This window comes from Trachemys scripta, chromosome 10 (genome assembly GCF_013100865.1).
Source record: "Trachemys scripta elegans isolate TJP31775 chromosome 10, CAS_Tse_1.0, whole genome shotgun sequence".
In the NCBI taxonomy this organism is placed as follows: domain Eukaryota; kingdom Metazoa; phylum Chordata; order Testudines; family Emydidae; genus Trachemys; species Trachemys scripta.
In genome coordinates, this window is record NC_048307.1 from 69400220 (window position 1) to 69416657 (window position 16438).

Here is a 16438-nt window from a genome sequence, read left to right on the forward strand (position 1 = left end):
TTAGGATGAGGTCGACAACGTTCGGCATGCGGATCGCCAGGGTACTTACCCTGGCGAGCCGCGTGCGGAACGTTGCCGACCCCTGATCTACCATATATCTTTTTATATACACAGGGCATAATCTTCAACTGTTCTGAACTCATTCTTGACACAGTTGAGGGAGGAAGGCAAAGTTACCGCTAAGCTGCCTTTATGTCTGCCTCAAACCTGCGAGCACATGGGACGGAATCAGATATGTAATAGTTAAAGGAGTTTAAGGGTTTTTAATTTATGCTTTTAATGGCTCCAGGAGGAGCTAAAGAGGGCGGTGATTGGCCAGCACGCATTGTGCTCAGGCCTTGCCCATTATACTGGGGGGGCAAGTAGCATAGAGCACATTACATTTTCTTTATGCCACCCAAGGGTTCCCATATGTCAGGGTAATCTTTAACAGCCCCTCCTCCATGGTTGCTTTCCCTCTACTTTGTATAGCCTGAAGAGCATAAGAGAGCCAGAAATGGAGCCAGAATTCTTTCCATGTCTAAAACTTATGTTCTTTAAAACCATTTATTATTGCACTAATTTTAAACTTTGGCATTCCCCAGGCTTGGCTCAGAGCTAAAATCATAAACTACCATAGTTTTTTTGGCTAATTCTGTAATAGAAATATATACAATACAGTATGTGGAAATCAATAACACAGTGAGTTCATTTTAGGAAGGGGTGTGTGAAGAGAAAACAGATGAAGAAATGTATGGGTGTCCTTTAATCCATTTAGTACTTTCTTTGTGAAACTTCATGTTCATACATGCCTGGCAGACTTACCTATTCATTTTAAACTGAAAATCACTTATTTGTCTTGCTTTCAGTTATTAGTTTTGGACTTCACACAGTACAGTAATACATCTCTTTTTTTATAAAGCTTTCTGAGAGGTCTTCAAGTGAAGAAGTGCCATGTAGAGAAGCTGTCAATCACTCCTTTTGATGGAAGGTTATACTTACTCAAACCAAAGCAATACTACTTTGAGAAAACGAATAAATGTTCATAGCCATTCAGCTAATTGATATCAATAGGCATGTGTTGTTATTGCAGTCTTAGCCAGTTTGTGTAATGTATAAGGATTAGTTGAAACTTTGTATTCCTAGCTCCTCTTTTCACAAGTACAAAATAAACTACATTTGTGTGGCTTAAACTAATTTTAGAATAGTACTGAGAATTGCTTTTCTGTTTCCTAAAAGTTTATTTCTCAGTAATATGCTTTATGCTTTCACAATACTTTACAAACATGGCCTTTCTCAGCATTCCCAAAACGTATTATTCCCAATTTTCAGGAATGGGGACTAAGGCAGAGAGAATAAGGATGGGATTTTCAGAAGTGTTTGTGATCTTTTTCCCCATGCAGTTTGTGCTAGTAAGTCACTTACATGCTTGTGAAAAATCCACCATAAATGATTTACTGAAGGCTACACAGTAAGTTGGGAGCAGAGCTGGGAGCATAGTTAGAATTTCTGAGCTCAATCCACTAGATAGCTATTCTCTCCTCTCCTCCCTTCAGCCATGCTTTGTATATACAACTCACAAAAGTTCAATCAAAACCAGTTTGCAAGCAGTGAAGAAGGAAAAGCTTAAATACCTATTTAAGAAGTAACACTGTAATTCCCCAAAGTAAAAGACTGCAGAACAACGTTGTGACAGAAATTCAATTTAAAACCCTAGGTCAGTCAGTAAAAAAACCAAACTCCACTTGTTCCAGACAGGAAAATAGCTGCGGCCATTCATCCGAACCAGCATTGTCTTTTCCTGTCTCCATCATGTGGTCGGAGGATACCTGATTTATAAGCTGGTATAGGGCATGGTGTAGAAATGAAGGTAAATGTACAGGGGGCCTAAATAAAAAAAAATAAAAAAAAAAAATCAGGAAGAGTTACTAAACCTTAAGGGGGTGTGTGTACATGTACATTGCAACACTGCTTTTTGTATGTTCCACAAAGTATACAAGGTGCATTGAAGTGTTTATTGCTTCTGTGTGTCTTGTATAAACGAGTATATAAAGCAGGGCTGGGCAAACTTTTTGGCCCGAGGGCCACATCTGGGTTGGGAAATTGCATGCAGGGCCATAAATGTAAGGCTGGGGTGTGGGAGGGAGTGCGAGGTATGGGAGGAGATATGGTGTGCAGGAAGGGGTTCAGGGTAAGGTGTTGGGGTGGAGGAGGGGTTTTGGGTTATGGGTTTTGGGCTCAGGGAAGGGGGTTGGGGTGCAGGAGGGGGTGCGGAGTGTGGGGAGGGGCTCAGGGCAGGGGATTGGAGTGCAGGAGGGGTGTGGGGTGCGGCAGGAGGTTGGGGGCTTAGGGCAGGGGCTTGAGGTACAGGAGGGGTGTGGCAGGGGTCTCTGGGCAAGAGGTTGGGGTGTGGCAGGTGGCTCAGGGCAGGGGGTTAGGGTGCAGGAGGTGCTTGGGGTGCAGGCTGCCTGCCCTGGCTCCATGCCGCTCCCGGAAGCATCCGGCACCATGTCCCTCTGGCCCGAGGGGGGCAGAAGGCTCCATGTGCTGCCTTCACCTGCAGGTACCCCCCCAGAAGCTCCCATTGGCCGCGGTTCCTCATTTCTGGCCAATGGGAGCTGCGGGGGGGCGGTGCCTGCAGGCAAAGGCAGCGCACGGAAGGATTCACAGGTCAGTAAATATCACTTTAAGAGTTGGAGCAGTCTCCCAGTAAAGAGTTCAGGAGATGCAATTTTGCTATATTTGTCTTTATTTTGGAATCCTCATAATTAAATCAAACACATCTTGCTTGTTATCATAAGCAGTTTCTAATAATTTTCTAAACTAAACAGTGACAAATGTCAAAAGAATAGTTTTGCAATAGGTTGGAGTTTATATTGAGGTGGCGTGTTAAGTTCAATGTGTAATTAAAATCTGTTTGTTTCAAAACAGAAAGATGATGACATAGAAGAGGGAGATCTTCCTGAACACAAAAGGCCATCAGCACCAATAGACTTCTCCGAAATTGATCCAAGCAAGCCTGAGAGTATCCTGAAAATGACAAAAAAAGGGAAGACTCTTATGATGTTTGTCACAGTGTCAGGAAATCCCACTGAAAAGGAGACTGAGGAAATTACCAGCCTGTGGCAGGGCAGTCTCTTCAATGCAAACTATGATGTACAAAGGTAAACGATTGTCTTCAAAGTTCTGTATGGCTTTGACAGGACCCTGATGTTTCTTTCTCGAAGTGTTCTTCAAAGCTGTTCTGTTTCTCTCAGTCCATTTCTTTGCTCTCCTAAATCACTGTTTATACCTTTTTAACCTTCCTTCAAGCCTCCTTGGTAGTAATGTGGTCAGGTATACAAAGCTTTTTAAGACTTAAGGTATGTCTATACTATAAATGTGAATCCACATTTGAGGTTGACTTACAGCCACTGCAGTAATCTCTGTGGTGGTGCATGTCCACACTACCCTCCTTGGGTCGGTGGTGTGCGTCCTCACCAGCAGCGTTTCCACCAACCTAAGAGGGGCAGTGTGGCGAACTGAGAGCCCAGTCTCTCAGCTCTGCTGGCAGCTTCCTGCCAGTAGTACCCTGAGTGGGCAGAGAGCTGCCCGGGCTTCTTGCCCTGGCTTTCAGACGGGAGCAGGGTCCAGCTGCCCAGCTCTCCAGGGGAGCAGAGGCTTTTTTTTCCTGCGTGAAATTGACAAGACAGCCAATGTAAGGGGCGCAGCCTCTACACAGACACTGCATCACCCTAACTACACCAACTAAGGGCACGTCTTCACTACCTGCCGAATCGGCGGGTAGCAATCGATCTGTTGGGGATGACGCGATAAAATCGATCCCCGATGGCTCTTCCGTCGACTCCAGAAAGAGCGGCAAGAGGCGGAAGTGGAGTCGACGGCGGTGCGGCAGCGGTCGACTCGCCGCCGTCCTCACAGCCAGGTAAGTCGACCTAAAATACGCCTCTTCAGCTACGCTATTCACGTAGCTGAAGTTGCGTATCTTAGGTCGACACCCCCCCCAGTAGTGTAGACCTAGCCCAAGCCTTACATCTCCCATGGAGGTGGAGTTATTATATCGGTGTTGTAGGACACTTTCATGGGTGGGAGGAAGGCTGTAATGTAGACATTGACATAATTAGGTTGATTTACGGCAGCTTAACTGTATAGTGTAGACCAGCCCTTAGTCATAGTGTCTCTATGGCCTAGCCTTTTTCTAACTCAATCCAGCCATCTGTCTTTTTAATTGTAATTGTTTATGTGCTTGATGAGAAAGTATTCCACCTGGAAGTCTGTGTCACCACTAAGCTTTTAATTCCTTTTACTAAAAATAAACTTTCAGAGATCCTTTCGAAATAGAAGGATGATAGATTGCCTGTGCTGGTGAGGAGGCAGACAGAGTTCTGTTGCTATATTGATCTTGCATCCAGTAATGGAATACTGTTTATTTCTTTTTATGTGAAAGAGATTTAATGCATGTTGGCAGTTTATTTATTAGCTACTTAATGGAATCTTGTTGTAATATTTTTCATATATTCTTAAGTATTCATCAACTACATTTTTGAAACATAGGCAGATGTGTCTTTCTGTGGTTTCCTTGAAGGCACCAAGTCTCAACACAGCCAAAAACATTAGATAATTTAATGTCCTGGTTCTTACTTAGTTTTTGAGCTTTATTCTTCACTTTCCTCTTTGCTTTGTTTTATACATATTAATGAGTATTTATTGTAAGTCGGGCTACATTTTAGTTACAAGTATTTTTAGTAAAAGTCACAGGCAGTAAACAAAAATTCACGGCCCATGACCGGTCTCTGACTTTTACTAAAAATACCCATGACTAAAACTTGTGGGGGTGGGTTTGCCTACCTGCCTCCGCACCTCCTCCGCGCCCCCCCCCCCCCCCCCCAGCAGCAGCAGACTCAGTTTGGGTGTGGGAGGGGGCAAGGGGTTGGGGCCTGGGACGGGGTGAGGCTGGCTCTGGGCGATGCTTGCTTGGGGGGGGCTCCCTGGAAGTGGCGACACCCGTCTCGCTCAGCTCCGTCCTAAGCAGGGGGGCCAGGTAGTTCTGCACGCTGCCTCGGCCTGCAGGCACTGCCCCTGCAGCTCCCATTTGCTGCGGATCCCTGCCAATGGGAGCTGCGAAGTCAGAGCTCTGAGCCTCGGCCTAGCACCTGAGCGAGGGCGATGTCACAGCTTCTTGGGAACCCCCCAGGTAAGCGGTGCCCAGAACCTGCCTCACCCTGTCCCGTGCCCCAGCCCCCTGCCCCCTCCCACACACACATTCTGCTGCTGGGCGCGCGGTGACCAGACTGCCCCAGCAGCAGCCGATGCGACTGGCACAGGAGCTGCCTGAGCCAGGCAAACCGACCGCTGCAGAAGTCATGGAGGTCACGGAAAGTCACGGAATCTGTGACTTCTGTGACAAACTCGCAGGCTTAATTATAAGCTATCAACACTTTTATGTGTAGCTAATAGCAGTAGTTGTATAACTGCAGATTTCCTGGCGAGACTAATAAGAAATTGTACTTGCTGCCGTGGTGTGTGTTTGGGTTGAGCACGATCTGCTTTTTTAAAAAAGCAGATGTACCACTTAATGCTACTAAGTGCCCCCTGCTCTTGGAATTGCTCTAAATGAAACATAATGTTTTTAGCACTTCAAAGACCAAATGCTAATTGACAGTATTTTTTCATCTAGGTTTATTGTTGGCTCAAATCGTGCCATCTATATGCTACGTGATGGGAGCTATGCGTGGGAGATCAAAGACTTTCTGGTAAATCAGGAGAGGTGTGCAGATGTAACTCTAGAAGGTCAAGTGTACCCTGGCAAAGGAGCAGAAGAAAGTGAAAAAGTAAAAAATAAAACCAAACCAGAGAAAACTAAAAAGAAAAAAGATGCAGACAAGAGATCGAAACCCCTCAAAGAAGACAACCGAGCTACCAAACAGAGAGAAGATCTATGACAAACAACTTAACCAGACTGAATATAGTAAATAGAAAATCAACACTTACATTGTTCACAGAGGAAACCAACTGTCTCTAAGTTTTGCAGCCTTACCCATACAATTTCTGGCTATTTAGGGGTGTGTGGGTGGGAATAAGAAGACGAAGGATTACTGGGTTTAAGAGACTGTATGTTTAAATGCACCAATTTACTTGTTAATGTTGGGCATTTGCTTAGTAACCGCAAAGTTAACGTTTAATGTCTTGGGATTGCCTACTTTAGATAGCAACTTTTTTATGTTTTACTCAATTGGTTTAAGGTTAAAATAGGCACTGATGCATCTGATGTTATGGACTTTGTTCATATGATGAGAAAGGAAGAAGAATTGTGATCCTTACAGTGCACCAAAGTTAATATGTAGTAATAGTTGGCCATTGTGGTTAGGTAAGTCAGTTATGTCAATGATTCACATAGTCACTGCTAGGTAGTAGACTAAACTGGCACAGTATGTTCCTGGCAGCCATTATAAAGACTCTGCTCAGTGAGTAATATTCGCTATAATTTTAATGAATTGTACTCTGATTTCAGGCAGAGTACACCCTCAGAGGACCACAGCTGGCATTGAAATAGGTGCTTGGATGCATAATAGAAGATAGACAAATACAGAAACTGTTTTGTTTGTTCTCTGAATCGGCAAAAGCAAGGAGATTCCCAGGACCCGATTCTCTAGTCATCTAGATCTGTGTAAATGAGGCATAACCCTATAGGCATCAGTGGAGTTACAATGCCAGTTTGAAAATGGTCTAAGTGAAAGAAGAATCAGGCCCCTGGCCAATCCCCAAATGTATTTAGGTGCCTGACTCCCATTGAATTCAGTGGGAGCTAGGTGCCTAAATACCTTCGAGGATCTGGGCCTTGGTGTGTAAACTGCCAGTCCAGTTTTTGTTTCAGCAAGCAGAGTTCTTATGGAGTAAAAGACAAGTGAGTTAAAAGAGAAGCAGCCTTAACTCTGAATTTGATTTTTATTGGTTTGAGAGCTTTTATAACTCTCTCTATAAGTATTAATTGCAGTGTGAGGAAAATTGATGTACTACTAGCCATCTAGGGCCTGACCATTCTGTCAGTTACATGCTAACGGCGCCCATTAAAATGAGTTATGGGGAGAATTTGTTGGTTTTTAATACTTGGTTCAGTCTACTTGAATACTTCCTCATTAAAATAATTAAATCAGTCTCCTTTTGCAACAACCATAAATGCTGGGAAAGTTGATTGTGAGTGGGGGTGGAGGATTTAAATCCTCTTCAAAAGACAACTTATTTAAATAAAAGTTTTTTATTCTAACTGTGTCCACATAAATGTATGTCTTTGAAGTTTTTCCTCAAATATGTTGAGGAATAAATGCATAATGACCCAGAGCACACACCAATTTCAGGATGAGAGGCACAGTATTAGATACCTGTTTGATATTACTGAAATAAAGTTACTTTGATTTTTAAGGTGCCAAAATTCATGTGTTTTTTTAATAACTAAAAGGTCCTAACTTGAACCATAATGGTTAATCTTTTTACATTGAAGTATTTTGTAAGTGGTTGACTTAGTGAGTGTTTCAGAATAAGAATGTAACTAAATTTGTACACAAATAGAACCTGGTTTAGTTTGTTGTTTCAAAATTCACCTTTTACAATTGTGGGCATGATATGTTCATTTCAGTAAATTTATCTTTGGACACAGGCTAATCCCTCTCTGGTTTCCATAATTACTCACAAGTAAAGACTATTATGTTGCTGAAACATGCAGGTATTAATATGTGTATCTTCACTCTTCCCCTTCCAGGTCTTTGTGTGAACTAAAGATTAGATTGTAGTAAATTGCAGTCGAAAAGATTGCTGTAAATGTGTATCTGCCCAATACTCTGAGTGAAAAGCTATAAAGCATTTGTGTCTTGGGGATTAATTTTATTGCTTTTCTGAGCTACTATTCATGGCAAAGATACAGAGCAGTTCAGACAATTCTGTGTAGATATTTGATATTCAGAATGTTTTCTGCTCTTGTAAACACATTGTTGTTTCATCTATCATTGATGTGTTGCTTGCACGTACTCATTCTGCATTGCCTTTATTTGGAGTATTGTGTCATTTTTCAGGAAAGAATCACAAGCAAACTCAAATAAAAAAAACTGTAAGATCCAATGTTTCTTAGTGTATAACAAACAAGTTATAATTTACCTTGTAAATTATAGAATACTCTTAACACAGGCCTTGAATCCTTTAGAAACTAAGGATATTTTAGTATGGATATAGAGACTTTTAACATGGCTATTCTAATCTCTGAGGAGACTACAGAGTGTTTCAATTGTATAATATATACCAGATGCATGCTGGAACATTTTATCCCGTTTGACAAAAACTATGCAGTATGATTCAGTTCAAGCACAAAAATGCAAATTTTAAAAATATTATAGAGACTGTAAAAACAACTAAGTTGTGTGAGGGGAAAAATTAAAAATTAAAACTATCCAAATACAGCTTGCAAATGAAGTTCAAGCCAACATTTTAAAATGTGGATGTCTAAAGTTAAATATCTAAATCCATATTTAGGTAAATAACAGTAGCCTGATTCAATAGTGCTAAACGCTCAACAGCAGGGGTCTGTCTAAAGTGGGGAAAGGTGTAGTTTTATTTTAAACCTGACCTAGCTAACATAATTTGAAACAACACTTACTTAGACATGAGCTGTTAAACTGTCAGCATTAGGTGCTAAATTGTGTTTCAAATCATGTTTTCGAGCTTGATTTTTATAATAAATATATAAAAAAAATTAAAAGCATCTTTTTTCCCTAGACAGACTTAATAGGCATATAGCTGACTATTAATTAGTTAATGCTTTTTGATACTCAAATAATTAGAAAAGTATATGGTATTATATTCACCCAGATCTCCTATACTCTATTTTTCTTAATTCTCTCCTACCCACACATTCCAAGGCCAACAGATAGTGTTATGCCTATTAATGTTACTTCACTGCACCTCTTAAATCTGCTATGAATGCCATGATCCTATTGAAAGCACAGAAAATTGTCATTTTGTTTATTGTCTTGACTGTTCCTCTTTCAATTGTTAGGATACTAACTAGTATCTCCAAAACAAAGGTATAGGGATCGGAAAGGAAGAGGAGAGAGCTGAGTACTTTTAGTTTTGAACGCTGTCCTGCCAGACTGCGGGAGTCCTGCGTTTGTTCTGGATGTCCATTTTCTTAAAATGGAATTAAAGTTCTTGCACACAGTTCACCTGTATGTTTTCTTTCAATGACACTTTTTGAATTGGATGTGACCTTGGGACAATGAGCAGAATATGTGTAATGAAGGGACAATTTATAACAGTGGCTGAATATCCTCAGTGAAGATGCTGTGGAGCAGTGAACTAAGCAGGAATCCAAGCCAACTGGTGGATCCCAACATGCAACTCTGCATTTGATATGCTGCTTTTAAGCTTAAATGGATGTCTGAGACAAGGTTGGCAGGTTTTGGCTACCGGCACAGCTTGTCTGGAAATATTCCCTGTACAGCCAAGCGGGTAATGTAATATGTATGTCAGTGATCCACTTTAGAGAGAACTCTGTACCCTGATTTTCCCCCCTCCCCCATTTTCTTGTTTACACAGTTGCATAAAAACCAAATCTGTGCTTTCATCAAAGCTAAATTGTTGCTTGCCTGCCTTTGTAGCAGATGTGCTGTAGCAGCGACACTGCAAAAAGTTTTCCTTGAAAGTCTAACATGCTAGTATAAATTATTTCTGTGGATTGCAAGTTTTACAAAAGCTAAATGTCATGCCTAAGTTAGCCAACTTTGGGGTTATACTACCTAAAGGTTTGTTATAGAACCTTTACAAGCAAACTATATTGATCGTTCTAATTGTATGGTCAGCTTTTACAGTACTTTGTAGAAACACCATGATGAACTGTTTTATCTATTTCAGTGAGCATCATCATTATTCTGAAACTTCCTGGTTAGCAGTCCAGTACAATGATGCAATTTCCATTGACAGAGGACTTGATCTTGTTTCCATTGGTTTCAATGGGAGCTTTGTCATGGACTTCAATTGGAGCAGGATTGGGGCCCCTCGCCTCACACAAAAGAAATGCTGAATGCAGCAGCTCAATTGAATGCCAGGGGCTGAACTTTTAGAGAAAGACTTTAGCAGAATGCTGAAACACCATTGCCTATGGAGAAGTAGGTGGTGGTAGTGTTTACACAAAAAATATTTCCAGGGCAGCATTTGTTGAAAAAATCATTATATACAATGTAATGAATCATTTTAATAAAACTTACTGTAAAACTACTGTCTGTTACTAGCCTTTTCTCCTGATCTGCTGCACAGTACTCTCCTATTACAAACCATTTGCAGACAAGGAAGATGACTTCCCATTTCTTCAGTAAGTTCTCTTTAGCTTGTTTGTGCATTTCCTTACACTTCCATCTAGTGGTATAAATAAAAATGTTTTAAAAATTCGACTAACTCCATTAAAATAGAGGAACCTCTACAAAGAGTAATGTTGGCTTCTGCCCCCCCCCCCCCAAAAGACTTCTTCATCAGTGGCAGATGCAAAAGGTATTTTCTTAACATGTTGTCTTCCATTTTTAAACTTTCAAAATTAAACTCTTAAAAACTCAAACGTTTTACAAAGATTAGGAGGAGCCCAATGACATCAGGCTTTGGATGGTGACCTATGATGATGGTCTGTGAACTTAAAGAACATAAGAATGGCTATAGTGGGTTAGAGCAATGGTTCATCTAGCCCAGTATCCTAACTTCCTACAAGGGCTAGTGCTAGATGCTATAGAAGGAATTAACAGAACAGAGCAATTTATTGAGTGATCCATCCTGTCATCCAGTCCCAGTTCTTAGGGACAGCCTTGATCATCTTGGCTTACAGCTATTGGTGGACCTATCTTCCATGAATTTATCTAATTTTTTTTAAATTCAGTTATAGTTTTGACCTTCACAACATCCCCTGAGTTCCAGAGGTTGACTGTGTTGTGTGAAGAAGTACTTTTGTTTGTTTTAAACCTGTTGACTAATAATTTCATTGGGTATCTCCTGGTTCTGTGAAGGGGGAAATAACACTTCTTTACTCACTTCCTCCACAACATTCATGATTTTATAGACCTCTATCGTATCCTCTTAGTTGTATCTTTTCTAAACTGAACAGTCAGAAATACCTTAATCTTTCCCCATATGGAAGCTGTTACATCCCCTAATCATTTTTGGTGCCCTTCTCTGTACTTTTTCCAATTTTAATGTTTTTTGTTTGTTTAGATGGGGCAACCAGAACTGCATACTATTTGAGGTGTTGGGCATACTATAGACTTATATAGTGACATTCTATTATTTCCTGTTTTATTATCTATCCCTTTCCTAGTGGTTCCTAACATTCTGTTGCTTTTTGACCACTGCTGCACATTGAGCGGATGTTTTCAGAGAGCTATCTACAATGACTCCAAGATCTCTTTCCTGAATGGTAACAGCTAATTTAGACCCCATCATCTTGTGTATATATAGTTGGGTTTATGTTTTCCAATGTGCATTATTTTGCATTTATCAACATTTAATTTCATCTACCATTTTGTTGCCCAGTCACCCAGTTTTGTATGATCCATTTGTAACTCTTTGCAGTCATCTTTGGGCTTAACTATTTTGAGTACATTTTTTGTGTCATCTGCAGACTTTGCCACTTCACTGTTTACCCCTTTTTCCAGATCATTTATGAATATGTTGAACAGCACTGGTCTCAGTACAGTTCCTTGGGGGAACCTGCTATTTACCTCTTTCCGTTATAAAAACACCATTTATTCCTATCTTTCTTTTAACCAGTTACTGATCCATGAGAGGACTTTTCCTATTATCCCATGGGCCTTGTCTACACTACCGCGGTAAGTGGACCTCAGTTACGCTACTCCAGCTATGTGAATAACGTAGCTGGAGTTGACGTAGCTTAGGTTGACTTACTGCGGTGTCTACACTGCGCTGCGTCGATGGGAGATGCTCTCCCATTGACTTACCTTAATTGTCTCGTTCCGGTGGAATACCAGAGTCGACGGGAAAGCACTCTGCAGTCAATTTAGCTGGTCTTCACCAGCAGCATCGATCCCTGGTAAGTGTAGACATGGCCATGATGGCCTACTTTGCATAAGAGCTTTTGGTGAGGGACCTTGTTGAAGGCTTTCTGAAAGTCCAAGTGCACTACGTCCACTGGATCACTCTTGTCCATATGTTTGTTGACTCCTGCAAAGAATTCTAATAGATGGTTAAGGCATGATTTCCCTTTACAAAAGCCCATGTTGACTCTTCCCCAACATGTGTGTGTCAAAAAAAAAATTGCTGTTAGTTTTTGTGTCTTTTGCTAATTGCTCTTCAGATTCTTTTTTGATCTGCCTAATACTTTTATATTCGACTTGCCAGAGTTTTTGTTCCTTTCTATTTTCCTCAGTTGGATTTGCCCTTCAATTTTTAAAAGACTTTATTTAGGCATGGTGGAATTTATTTTTGGTACTCTTTTTTACTCTCTTTTTCATTTGGGGTATACATATAGTTTGATCCTCTACTATGGTGTTTTTAAAACTTTTTATGCAGCTTTCAGGCATTTCACTCTTCTGATTGTTCCTGTTTATTTCTGTTTATCTCATTTTTGTGTAGTTTCCCCTTTTTGAAGTTAAATGCTACTTTGGTGGGTTTCTTTGGTATTTTCCCCCCTACAATGATGTTACATTTAATTACACTATGGTTGCTTTTATCAAGTGGTTCAGCTATATTCACCTCTTGGACCAAATCCTATGCGCACTACTTGGGACTAAATCAAGAACTGCTTCTCCCCTGTGGGTTCCTGAACTAGCTACTCCAAGAAGCAGTCATTAATGGTAATTGTAGAGCCATTGGCCATTATCTTTGAAAACTCGGAGTGATTAGGGAGGTCCTGGACGATTGGAAAAAGGCAAATATAGTGCCCATCTTTAACAAAAGGGAAGAAGGAGAACCCGGGGAACTAGAGACCGGTGAGCCTCACCTCAGTCCCTGGAAAAATCATGGAGCAGGTCCTCAAGGAAACATTTTGAAGCACTTGCAGGAGAGGAAGGTGATCAGGAAGAATCAACATGGATTCACCAAGGGAAAGTCATGCCTGACCAACCTGATTGCCTTCTATGATGAGATAACTGGATATGGGGAAAGCAGTGGATGTGATATATCTTGACTTTAGCAAAACTTTTGATACGGTTTCCCACAGTATTCTTGCCAGCAAATTAAAAAAGTATGGATTGGATGAATGGACTATAAGGTGAATAGAAAGCTGGCTAGATTGTTGGCCTCAATGGGTAGTGATCAATGGCCCAGTGTCAAGCGGAGTATCCCAGAGGTTGGTCCTGGGGCCGGTTTTGTTCAACATCTTTATTAATGATCTGAATGATGGGATGGATTGCACCCTCAGCAAGTTCACAGATGACACTAAGCTGGGGGGAGAGGTAGATAGGGTCCAGAGTCACCTAGACAAATTGGAGGATTAGTCCAAAAGAAATCTGATGAGGTTCAACAGGAATAAGTGCAGAGACCTGCACTTAGGAAGGAAGAATCCCATGCATGGCTACAGGCTGGGGACTGACCAGCTAAGCAGCAGTTCTGTAGAAAAGGACCTGGGGAATACAGTGGATGAGAAGGTGGATATGAGTCAGCAATGTGCTCTTGTTGCCAAGAAGGCTAACGGCATATTGGGCTGCATTAGTAGGAGCATTGCCAGCAGATCGAGGGAAGTGATTATTCCCCTCTATTTGGCATTGGTGAGGCTATATCTGGAGTACTGCATCCAATTTTAGACCCCTCACTACAGAAAGGATGTGAACAAATTGGAGAGAGTCCAGTGGAGGGCAATAAAAATGATCAGGGGGCTGGGGCACATGAATTACGAGGAGAGGCTGAGGGAACGGGGCTTGTTTACTCTGCAGAAGAGAGTGAGGGCGGATTTCATAGCAGCCTTCAACTACCTGAAGAGGGGTTTCAAAGAGGATGGAGCTTGGCTGTTCTCAGTGGTGGCAGACGACAGAACAAGGAGCAATAGTCTCAAGTTGCAGTGGGAGGTGTCTAGGTTGGATATTAGGAAACACTATTTCACCAGGAGGGCGGTGAAGCACTGGAATGGGTTACCTAGGGAGGTGGTGGAATCTCCATCCTTAGAGGTTTTTAAGGCCTGGCTTGACAAAGCTCTGGCTGTGATGATTTAGTTGATGTTGGTCCTGCCTTGAGCAGGGTGTTGGACTAGATGACCTCCTGAGGTCTCTTCCAACCCTAATCTTCTATGATACTATGATGATTTAGAAATTTTATCTCTGCGTCCCATCCTGAGGTGACGTGTTCCCAGTCCATATGGGGATAGTTGAAATCCTCTAGTGTTATTGGGTTTTCTGTTTTTGTAGATTCTCTGATCTCCCTGAATATTTCACAATCAATCAGCTTTCTGGTCAGGTGATTGGTAGTATATTCCTACTGCTATACTCTTATTCAAGCACAGAATTTATATCCATAGTGATTCTATGGTACTGTTTGATGCATTTAAGATTTTTACTAGAGTTGACTCGATTTTCTTTCATATTAGTGCCACTCCCCTACAAGTGCAAATTATTGTCATTCCTATATATTTTGAACCGTTATTACCATGCCCCATGGATTATCATAATTCCACCAAGTGTATATTATGCCTATTATATCAATAGCCTCATTTAGTACTAGGCACTCAAGTTCACCCATCTTAGTATTTAAACTTGTTGCATTTGTATATGAGCACTTGTAAAATTTGTCAGTATTTAGTTGTCTGTTTCATGTGATGCAATTGAATGGGATTCTTTCATTTGTTTCTTTTCAGCTCCTACCTGTAATTTATCAACTTTTATCGTCTCCTCTTTATGAAGTTATAGAATATCCCCTTTAATCATCTCCTAAAGGCGAGTCTGTCCGAATTGTGTGCTTCTCCACACTTACTGGCTTCCCCGCAGCCTTTAGTTTAAAAACTCCTCTAGGAACTTTTTAATTTTACATGCCAGCAATCTGGTTCCATTTTGGTTTAGATGGAGTCCATCTTTCCTGTATAGGCGGCTCCTTTCCACAAAGGTTCTCCATTTCCTAATACATCTAAATCCCTCCTGTGAACACCATCATCTCGTCCATGCATTGAGACAGGCAGTTCTGTCAGTCTAACTGGCCTGCACGTGGCACTGGAAGCATTTCAGACATGGGCGGCTTGTGGACCTTTGGCTGGGGGAGGCTAGCTCCCAGTCTTGGAGGCCAGGGCTGCCCGGGGTAGGGGAGCAAGTGGGGCAGTGTGCCCTGGGCCCTGCGAGCCCTGGCCCGGCGGCGGTTCGGGTCTTCAGTGGCATTTCGGTGGCGGGGGGCCCTTCAGTGCTGCTGAAGACACAGAGTGACTGAAGGGCCCCATGCCGCCAAAGACTCGGACTGCCCCTGGTTGAATACAAGCACCGCAGCTCCCCCGCTTTGCCCAGGCCTCCTGAGTCCTCTGGGCGGCCCTGTTGGAGGCAGGGCGGGCGGGTGGTGCTCACCCAGCCCCAGAGTGCTGGGAGGGCAGGTGACATGGACCCAGTGGTGGGAGGACAGACGGACGGCAAGGCCTCAGAGTGCTGGGCGGCCACTGCAGCCCGAGCCCTGAAGTTCTGGGAGGGTGGGTGGCATGGCCACAGCCCCAGAGTGCTGTGTGGGTGGGCGGCGTGCAAGGCCCCAGTGCCAGCCGCAGCCCAAGCCAGGGCCACTGCACAAGGGAACTGGGATGAGTGGGCCAGAGCAGGAAGCAGGAGGGAGCCTGGAGGCAGAGCATGGGTGGGGCCACACCGGGCACAGCCTTCCCCAGCCTATGATACCCACCGCCCATTATTTTAGATGTTAGCATGGAGGTCCCGGCTTTTAGCTAGTACTAAATTTGTCCCCCTAGAACTTGTCTCTTACCTTTCCCCTGTGTGGGGGGTGGTTGTTGTTTTTTGCGGGGGAAGAAAGGGGAGGTGGTGTTATTGACCTAAGTTTAGTGAGCATTTCTCAGGTATAGCTAGCTCTCCTGCTCTAAAGTCCGACACAAAACTCTCATTTGCTGTATCTATTCTCTTGCTTATGAATTGGTTTTTTTAAACCCCTGTTCTCGCTGAGTTACCCCCATCTCCTTGTCAAGGGATAAGGGAATCAAAGGATGGAGGCTAGAGCCTCCTTAGGAAGCTCTCCGCATTGCCTAGCAGGTTGCTAGTCGTCTTAGCGCAAAGAGCCCGGCTGCCCCCCGTTCCTCCCGAAACAGCCCATATTATGCAAAAAGAAGAACAGGAGTACTTGTGGCACCTTAGAGACTAACAAATTTATTAGAGCATAAGCTTTCGTGGACTACAGCCCACTTCTTCGGATGCATATGCATATGCATCCGAAGAAGTGGGCTGTAGTCCACGAAAGCTTATGCTCTAATAAATTTGTTAGTCTCTAAGGTGCCACAAGTACTCCTGTTCTT

At 42.5% G+C, this 16438-nt stretch overlaps 1 protein-coding gene across 1 annotated transcript in view; it reads left to right on the forward strand.

The window, feature by feature from the left end:
* MESD (mesoderm development LRP chaperone) overlaps positions 1 to 8088 on the forward strand; it is a 16696-nt gene extending 8608 nt beyond the window's left edge. Inside the window, exons 2-3 of the mRNA XM_034784256.1 lie at positions 2911 to 3143; positions 5657 to 8088. Of these exons, the coding sequence (XP_034640147.1) occupies positions 2911 to 3143; positions 5657 to 5921 (498 nt within the window). The 3' untranslated portion in view covers positions 5922 to 8088. The remainder of the gene's footprint in view (positions 1 to 2910; positions 3144 to 5656) is intronic.
* Positions 8089 to 16438: the final 8350 nt, after the last annotated feature.